This window comes from Propithecus coquereli, unplaced genomic scaffold (assembly GCF_000956105.1).
Source record: "Propithecus coquereli isolate 6110/MARCELLA unplaced genomic scaffold, Pcoq_1.0 Scaffold241, whole genome shotgun sequence".
Classification (NCBI taxonomy): Eukaryota; Metazoa; Chordata; class Mammalia; order Primates; family Indriidae; genus Propithecus; species Propithecus coquereli.
The window spans coordinates 2,300,981-2,310,353 of NW_012147964.1; the positions used below are offsets into that span (position 1 = coordinate 2,300,981).

At 60.5% G+C, this 9,373-nt stretch overlaps 1 protein-coding gene across 4 annotated transcripts in view; it reads left to right on the top strand.

Moving 5' to 3' along the window:
- UBXN6 (UBX domain protein 6) overlaps nt 1-8,372 on the top strand; it is a 10,840-nt gene extending 2,468 nt beyond the window's left edge. For all 4 annotated transcript variants that reach the window (XM_012646234.1, XM_012646237.1, XM_012646235.1 and 1 more), the window contains exons 2-11: nt 539-702; nt 955-1,019; nt 1,958-2,086; nt 5,449-5,546; nt 6,002-6,077; nt 6,573-6,657; nt 6,738-6,957; nt 7,030-7,160; nt 7,255-7,403; nt 7,864-8,372. In XM_012646234.1, coding sequence (XP_012501688.1) covers nt 539-702; nt 955-1,019; nt 1,958-2,086; nt 5,449-5,546; nt 6,002-6,077; nt 6,573-6,657; nt 6,738-6,957; nt 7,030-7,160; nt 7,255-7,403; nt 7,864-7,992 — 1,246 coding nt within the window. In that variant the 3' untranslated portion in view covers nt 7,993-8,372. The remainder of the gene's footprint in view (nt 1-538; nt 703-954; nt 1,020-1,957; nt 2,087-5,448; nt 5,547-6,001; nt 6,078-6,572; nt 6,658-6,737; nt 6,958-7,029; nt 7,161-7,254; nt 7,404-7,863) is intronic.
- The last annotated feature ends 1,001 nt before the right edge of the window (nt 8,373-9,373 follow it).

The window sequence follows — 9,373 nt, forward strand, 5'->3', positions numbered from 1 at the left end:
CCTGAGCTTCCATGAACCTCTCGGGTTTGCGAAAAGGGGATCTCGAGACCTCCCCAAGAGCCCGTTTGGAGGGGTGAACCAGCTGAGCTGAGGCACGCGCCCAGCAGGGGCCTGCCACGCAGCGGGTGCTCAACAGAGCTCGGATGGTAGGGTCCAGGCTCTGATGGGAGGGAGGGGAGGGCGTGACACCCCTCAGGTCTCATTAACTCTTGAGGATGTCAGGGTGCCTGCACACGTGGCAGGGCTCTGCTGTCACTCACTTTACAGATGAGGACGCTGAGGCCCAGCTGGGGCAGCACTTGCCCAAAGAGGCAGAGCTCAAAGCAGACCCAGCATCTCCTGTCTCCAGGGGCTGTTCCACCCATGACAGAACCTTCTGGTGGCCATGGGTGGCCCTGGGAAAGAGGCATCCCGGCCCATGGTATCTGATGGGGCAGGTGGCAGGAGTTGGGGTGGGGCAGAAGCTTTTCCATCCGACACCATGTCCGCCCTGCTGGCCGTCCTGGGAGGACACTCATGTTCCTGGGTCACTCGGCAGGGAGAAGGCCCCCAGAGAGAAGGCCAACCAGCCGGCGCTCAGGCAGCTGCGCCAGGGACCCACCGATGAGGCGCAGATGGCAGCCGCCGCTGCCCTGGCGAGGCTGGAGCAGAAGCAGCCCAGGGCGCGGGGCCCCACGTCGCAGGACTCCATCAGGAACCAGGGTGAGCGTGGCCCTGCGCAGCTGAGGTGGGAGCGGTTTGTGGGTCCCAGACACGGCACTCAGCTCTGGGTGGAAAAGGTTACGTGACTGACGCGGGTGGGGGGTGTACAAAGTCACTACTGGGAGTGTGCCCACTGCGGGAGCTGCGGCGGGCGCAGACTAAGCCCTGCAGGAGGGGCCGCAGGAGGGCAGGGCAGGGCCTCTGTGTCATCGGTCCGTCTCTGCCTTCCCTCCACTTGTTCCTTCCTTCCAGTGAGAAAGGAGCTTCGAGCTGAAGCCACCGTCAGCGGAAGCCTGGAGGTTCCAGGGACTAATGTGGTAAAAGCATCGCCGGCTGCAGCGTGACACCGGGGGGCGGCTTCGGCTGGGGCCAGCTCAGACCCTGTGAAGGGCCCACCGGGAGAGGGGAGACACGGAAGACATGTCACCTGTGTGCTTGGGGCCCCAGGGCCGTTGGGAGCCCTGCCTTCATGCAGTGTCATCTGGGACCTTCAGGGCTCAGCACCTGGCCCTGGCTCGGGCCCTGAGGGTTGGGCTTGACCCACGTTAGTGCACTGGTTGCTCCCCAGGCTCCTCAGGGTGGGCGCTGTTACACGTCCCACTTTTCTGGAGAGAGGGCTGAGGTTCAGAGAGGTGGCGCCATCGTCCTCTCCTACACCTCAGAACCAGCAAGGGCGGGAGGGAACCACATTGGTGGCCCTGAAGCCTGTGCCCTGGCACTGCCCTTTCCTGCCTCCCGTGGGAGTTGGGGGGCTCCATGGAGACAGGTATAATCAGGGAGGTCTTCCTGTAGGAGGTGGGTCCCGAGAGCTTGGCCGAAAGGGAGTTCAGCAGCTTGAGTCCCTGAATTTTAGTGTGGAAGAGACCCTAGAGGTTGCCTAGAAATCAAGACCCAGAGAGCAGCCAGGATGAGTTGAGGACACGGGACCCCCAGACTCCAGCCCAGAGCCCCTTCCTCTCCAGGGCGAGCAGGTGCCCAGGCTGCCGCTTGTCAAGCGCTTAGTCTGTCAGGAGCTCGGCGCTACATGCTTTGTTCCCTGCCTTGTTTAATTCTGAGCTGGCCCCACAGGGACATTTTACAGACCAGGAAACAGGCTTAGAGGGGTCCGGTCACTTGGCCAGGTGTCTTCTGTGGCGAACAAGTGGAAGGAACAGTGTGGGGGCTCTAAGGGCCGCGCCTTCATGACTGTGGCCCTTGGGTGGCTCCAGGGTGCCTCTGTCCTCAGCCCAGACCCAGACACTTTCGCCACCCGCAGGTTCCTGAGCCCAGAGAGGCGGGCTCGACCCACCTGGCAGTGCCTGGCGTGTACTTCACCTGCCCGCTCACTGGGGCCACCCTGAGGAAGGACCAGCGGGACGCCCGCATCAAAGAGGCCATTCTCTCGGTGAGTGGCAGCCCCGTGTCCCCCTCTCCCCCACCACCGCAGAGCTTACAGTGCCCGAGCCACCTCCAGGACCCGCAGGTGGCTTCCATCCCTGGCAAAGTCCTGCAAGAGCTTTGGTTGTATTTATGCTTTTATTTGCTTTTGTTTCTGTTCCAATCTCTCTAAAGAGGGGACACACGTGTATAGAACTCAAAAGGCACAAGAGTGGATGGAGGAAGGCTTCCTCCCGCCGTCTCCCGCCACCCTCCCTGGGGCCGCTCTAGGAAGCGAGGTCCCTGTACCAAGATACCCTGCATGTATGCAAACTATCGATGTACGTGTGTGTCTGCCCTCGTGGTTTTGTTTTCGTTTTACATAAAAGGTCACATATCGTTCACACTTAACATAGAAACTCTGACGTATCATATCAGCACAGAAAGAACTTCCACGGTTTTTTTTTTCTTGTACAGTAAGTCCTCACTTAACATTGTCGGTAGGTTCTTAGAAATTGTGACTTAATACTTGAAACGACACATAATGAAACCAATTTTTTTTTTTCATTGTTATAATACGACAGTGTTGGAGGAAATGAGGTTATTCAAGGACGTACTACGTTGTTTCACTTAAATTCAGAGTCTGGGAAACCATCAGTAATGTTAAGGGAGAACTCACTGTAATTCTTTATTTGGAACTAATTTCGAACTTAAAGAGAAATTGCAAGAGTTGTACAGAGAACACTCACGTGTCCTTTCTCCTAGGGTGTGAGTTCTCTTAATGCTGTTGCAAGCCAGCACACTTTGTTCTTACTGTACTGGGGTCAGAGTCCAACATGGGCCTCCCTGGGCTGAAGTCAAAGTGTGGCAGGGCCCTTCCCAGCGTCTAGCGGCCGCCTGTGTCCCTCGGCTCGGGGCCTTTCCTCCCAGCTCAGAGCCAGCAGCGCAGCGTCTTCCAGTCTCTCTGCCTCCGACCCTCCTGCCCCCTCGTGGGAGGACCCCGTGCTGACACTGGGCCCCCGGGTCATCCAGGGTGACCTCGCTATTTTAAGGTCAGCTGATTAGCAGCCTTAATTCATCTGCTGCCTTAATTCCCCTGTGATTTAACCTATCCGCAGGTTCCAGGGATCAGGACATGGCTGTCTTTTTGGGGGTAGGGGGATGTTCTCCCCGCCCAGATGTGCCAGGCGTTAACATTTTTGCCGCGTTTGCTTTATCACCCGTGTGTTTCTCTCTGAACTGCCGGAAGGCAAGTTGCGCATTCTCTCGTGACTGCATAATGCTCCCCTGCAAGTTATTCTGTCACTTACGCAACCCGCCTCCCTGCTGGTGAGCACATAGGACATCTCCCACCTCTTGCTAGTTAAGCACAGTTGTGCCATGAAAAACCTTACCTGACATCACTTCCCGGTGTAGGCTCAGCTCTAGAACTGGAGTTGGGACAGGGGACACTGTGCAGTGGTGACGTGGTTAGTTGTAACCTGATGATCTTCCATAGGGGCTGGTCGGAGTCATGCCCCCTTCAGCAGCCATTTTCCTGTCCCTCCACCACTGTGGGTTGCGAAACTTTTTGATTTTTACCTAAATTGACAGGTGAAAAAACATATCTCAGGATAGATTTATTTGCATTTCCCTTATTTTGGGTTAGGTTGGTCATGTTTTCATGAGAACACATCCTTTGCACATTTTTATTTGGTAGTGGTTCTTATTGATTTGTAGGTACTCTTTACATATTAGGGAATTTAGGCTTTTGCCTATGACATGAGTTGCAGACATTTTCCCCCAGTTTTTTATTTTTTGGTTCTGCTTTTGGTCACTTTGCCACATAGAAATTTTTGATCTCTCTCATACAGATTAAATGTGTTGGGCTTACTTTATGGCTTCTGGGTGTCGGATCATACTTAGAAAGGCCTTCCTCACTGCTGTACTGAAATAGTCCCGTGGCTTTTCTAGTGCTTTGTTGTTTTGCTTGTTTGTTGTGTTTAACGTTTAAGCCTTTGATCCAACTAGAATTTATCCCTGTGTAAAGTACGAGGTGGGGAGCCAATGTTATTTCTTTCCAGATAACTGCTGAATTTTTGCTCAATATATTGAAAATACCCATCTTTTGCTCACCGGTATGGGATCCCCCCTGTATCCCACAGTGAATTCCTGTGTGGGTTTGGGTTCCTTTCTGGACGCCGTGTTCCCTGGCGCCTTGTATGTTCACATACCCTGGCCCTGACTTTGTCTGAGGGCGGCATTTGGAGCAGCGGCTCTTCCCAGGGGCGGGTGTGCTTTCCCGGGCGCTCTGGGGACGCCCTGCCCACCTAGCTGTTGTGCTCTCTCTCTGTACAGACGCGCTTTCTCTGCCCTGCCATGTTCCTGCCCCCTCCCCGTCTCAACCTGGCAACTAACCTGGCAGGCTGGGCTGGGTCCCAATTTGCAGTTGGCAGGAGAGTGGCTCAGTTTGGGTCACTGGTTCCTGTGACACAGAGGTGGCTGCTGAGTGCTCCTTGCTGCGCACTTGGGGTGTCTGGGGGTCGGGCAGAGGCCGTGGGCTGCTTGGGCGGGTGGTCTGTGTCCTGACACGTTGCCCCAGGCGACACTGCTGTTGACCACCCCCAGCTGCCTTTCTGGGCTGCGGAGGGATGCAGGGGTGTAGCCACGTGCAGTGGTTATACGGAGGGTGAACAGATTTGTTCCCCAAACTTGTCCCTCCATTAGGTGACCTGTCCTCAGCCTCTCCCTGCTGTTTGCAGTCCCGGGGCTGGGGATGCTGTTTGCAGTCCCGGGGCTGGCTCTGGGAATCCCCCGATCTCCATCTGTGACTCCCCCCTCCTCTGTAGAAGCAGGTGGGAGCCCAGGGAGCAGTGGGGCTGGGCTACCCCTGCTGCACGCCAGACATGGAGGGTCACAGACCTCATTTGCATCCTCTCTGTCACCTGGTATCCCTGTGACCCTGGAAGAGGACTTGCGGCCTCTCCTTGGAAACCTGGGAGTCCTTCCAGAGCGTGCCTCGTGGGGCTGTGAGGAGGCCAGGGACGGTGTCCACGGTGGCCGGTAGTTCAGTGAGCCGCCGCGGCCTCCGTGGGTCTCAGTGCTGCAGCCAGGGTGCCAGGCGGGGATCTGTGGCATGAATGTGGCCCGTAGGAGGTGAGGGCAGACTCTGCTCTCTGTGTTGGCTGCAGCAGGATCAGGACCGAGGCAGGGCTGGGGCTGCCCGGGGGTCTCTCAACTGTCCTCAGTGTGCTCAGCGCACACGGTTGAGTTGGCGTCAGCTAAATGTTACTGTTCTTCTGGGAGAGGGTTATCGTGACCCTTCCTCTTCCCAGTCTGGTCACCTGGGCAGTGAGGGGTGCATGGTCCCAGGCCCGTGACCTCCCACACGCCTGCCCGCCCCCTCCCCAGCACTTTGCCACCGACCCAGTGGCCGCCTCCATCATGAAGATCCACACGTTCAACAAGGACCGCGACAGGGTGAAGCTGGGTGTGGACACCATTGCCAAGTGAGTGGTGGCCCCCGCTGGCCCGATGCAGGCCCCCCCCCCGCCTCCATCCTGACCTGCCCAGGTGGCCCGGAAGGAGCACGGGCTGGGGTGAGGCCTGAGCCCCCTCACCTACCCCGTTCTGAGCCCTCGGGGAAGGGGCTGGGCCTCCGATTACCTGTCTGCGAAATGAAGGGGTTTAAGGACTCAGGGTTCCCAGGCCTGGCTTCCCTCGAGGACCCAAAGACTGTGTAGAGGAGGCAGGGTCACCCCCCCCCGGGGGAGCTCCATGGGGTCTGCAGAGTGACTTCTGTCCCCACGGTGCCCCCCACCCCCTGCGCCCTGGGTCCCTGGGCCGTTTCTTTGCTCTGACCACAGGCTGAGCGAGGCTCTCGGATGCCGTCCCCTGGGGGTGGGAGGTAGAGGGGGGCGGGCGGGCGGCCCACCTGGGCTTGTGCCCTGTTTGCCACCCCCAGGTACCTGGACAACATCCACCTGCATCCAGAGGAGGAGAAGTACCAGAAGATCAAGCTACAGAACAAGGTGTTCCAGGTGGGCGCTGCCTTCCAGGGAGCGTAGCCACAGCCAGGCCGCACGGCACGGGACCCCACTGGCCTGCAGGCTGCGGGTGTGGCCTGCTCAGGGCAGGGGCTGGGCAGAGCTGGCAGAGCAAGGGCTTTGTGCCCCAGAGCCACCCGAAGTCTGTGGGTCGTCTGCCCTCTCCCCCACCCCCAGCACATTGACTCTCCTCCGGTCGCAATTGTTTGGGAGCACGTTGGCACAGGCAGGTTTTTCACACGCAGGCTCTGGCCACCCCGGCCTGTGTTGGCTGCAGCAGGTGTCCCCTGCTGGCAGCCAGGACCCCCCCGCCCTCCCCGCCCCCGAGGGCCTGTGGCCTTGCTGTCCACACCTGGTTGTGGAGCTCTGGGTGCCATGACCTCTGAGCAGCTGTTAGACCCCTGCTCTGAGGCAGCCGCCGGGGCTGGTCCCTTCAGGGTGGGGGGGCTATAGAGCCACGTTGCCATTATGACTCCAGCTCCCCCCCAGGAGCGCATTAACTGCCTGGAAGGGGCCCATGAGTTTTTCGAGGCCATCGGGTTCCAGAAGGTGATGCTTCCAGTTGCCGACAAGGGTAAGAGCAGAGGGCCTGGCTGCGGGGGCGGCAGGAGGGCCCGGCTAGCAGAGTGCCCACCGCCCCCGTGCCATCTGCAGAGGGCCCCGAGGAGTTCTACGTGCTGAGCGAGGCGGTGCTGGCCGAGCCCCAGAGCCTCGAGAGGCACAGGGAGCAGCTGCTGGCTGCGGAGCCCGTGCGCGCCACACTGCACCGGCAGCGCCGCGTTTTCCAGCCGTCGCCCCTGGCCTCGCAGTTCGACCTGCCTGGGGACTTCTTCAACCTCACGGCAGAGGAGGTCAAGCGGGAGCAGAGGCTCAGGTGGGCAGGGCGCCCTCAGGCAGGGCGGGCAGGGACAACGGGGCCAGCAGCCTGAGCGTCCTGCGTGCCCAGGTCCGACGCGGTGGAGCGGCTGAGCGTGCTGCGGACCAAGGCCATGCGGGAGAAGGAGGAGCAGCGGGAGCTGCGCAAGTACACCTACACGCTGCTGCGCGTGCGCCTGCCCGACGGCTGCCTGCTGCAGGGTGGGAACCCCCAGCCCGGCCCACAGCCCGGGGAGGGTGGGCGGGTGGGTGGGCTCCGGGGCCCCGGCCCTGCTCTGACTGTCCCACTCCCCAGGGACCTTCTACGCCCGGGAGCGGATGGCGGCGGTCTACGGGTTCGTCCGCGAGGCCTTGCAGAGCGACTGGCTGCCTTTCGAGCTGCTGGCCTTGGGAGGGCAGAAGCTGTCGGAGGATGAGAACCTGGCCTTGAACGAGTGCGGGCTGGTGAGTGATGGCGTCCACCTCCTCCTCCCCAGACGCTCTGTGGCTTCTCTGGCCCACAAGGGCCGGAGGGAGGTGTTCGTGGCAGGGGCCGTGTTCAGGAGCCGTGACCCAGGCAGAGCCCGGCTGTGGATCCCTCCTTTGCATTTAGTGGCAGTGCGGTCATCAGCGAGTTCGTGACTCCTTTGTGCCTCAGTTTCCCACTGTAACGTTGCGTGGGCAGGGGGGCAGGGCAGGGTGGTGGTGTCAGCTGGTATGCTGGGTCCCCAGAACCCCCCGGGGGGCAGAACCGAGCAGCCAGGCTGGGCTGGATGTGCAAGGGCTCCTGGGGAGAGCAGGAGGGCGTCCCCAGCCCAGGTCGCCCTCAGAGGGGCCCGTCGTAGGAATGGCCGGCTGCCCGGCTGTGTCCTCCTGCTGTGCTGCCACGCAGAGAAGAGGTGACAACCTGCCGGGTCCTCGGCAGGTGCCCTCGGCCCTCCTGACCTTCTCGTGGGACATGGCCGTGCTGGAGGACGTCAAGGCTGCGGGGGCCAAGCCCGACTCATCCATCCTGAAGCCCGAGCTGCTGTCAGCCATCGAGATGCTCTCATGAAATAAAAGCCGGGTTGGCCTCGGCCCCGTGTTCTGTCTCATGCCCACCCATCCCTGTCCCCACAGAGCCTCCAGCCACCTCTGGAAACACATGCCCTGCGCCACGGCATAGGAGGGGAGCAGGCTGGCTGGGGAGCCCCATGGAGGGGGAGGGTGTGGAGATTTTCAAGCCCCCCGGGGAGGGCCTGGGGCGGCCCTACAGCTGAGCCCTCCCTCGCCGCTGTGCAGCGGCGTCACGGAGCCCCCGGGTGTCTCCCTGGCAGGAGAGCAGGTCTGCAGCACAGCCCGGTTCCCGTGCAGCGGGCACTGCGGTTGCCATGGGGGATGCTGGTGACACCTTTAACTACTAAATTATGAAACTAAATAAATAGGATGTTTGGATATAGCTTCCTGGTGCCTCATTCCAACTACGTGGCCCTGGGCAGGGCCAGTGGCTGCCAGCTGAGTGGCACCTGGGGACTGGGCTGGCTCCTACTCAGGTGGGGCCAGGGTCTGGCCACCCAGCCCCCCAGAGGAGCCACCTCTTCTCAGGGAGGAGTTCCCAGGACGAGCCAGGGGCTGTGCTGAGCCCACAGGCCTGGCTTGCTGTGACCGGCAGAACAGTGTTCCCCAAAGACGTCCATGTCCTATTTCTGGAACCTGTAGCTGTTACTTCCACGGCAAAAGGAGCTCTGCAGATATGATAAACGATTTTAAGACAGGAGGTCACCCTGGATGAACCAGGGGGCCGGAGGGTCGGAGGCAGAGACTGGAAGACGCTGCGCTACTGGCTCTGAAGGGGGAGGAAGGGCCCTGAGCCGAGGGACACAGGCGGCCGCTAGATGCTGGGAAGGGCAGGAGACGGGTTCTCCCCTGGAGCCCCAGGAGGGACCTGCCCTGCCAGGCCTTGACGTCAGCCCAGAGAGGGCTGTGTCAGACTCCTGACCTCCAGAGCCATGAGACGACAAACGTGTTGCTTTAAGCTGCCGAGTTGATGTGGTACAGCAGCCGCGGGACGTGCACCAGAGACGCACTGGGTCCCACAGCTGACTGGCGGGAGAGGGGTCTGCACCTGGGGCGGGGTGCCCGGGCCTGGGGTCTTGTCGGCCCCTGGATGGGCCCCTCACCCGCACCCCAGGCTGGCCCCACGTGGCTGGTCTTCCTAAAGACACCTGGGTCTCCTCCCTCTAGACTGGCCACTGGCACCTGAGTGACAGACTCAAAGCTTTGAGGCCATAAGCATGATTTTTTTTGAGACAGGGTCTTGCTCTTGTCACCCAGGCTGGAGTGCAGTGGCCTCATCACAGCTCACTGCAGCCTCCAACTCTTGGGCTCAAGTGATCCTCCTGCCTCAGCCTCCGGCATAGCTGGGACTACAGGTGGGCACCGCCACGTCTCCCAGT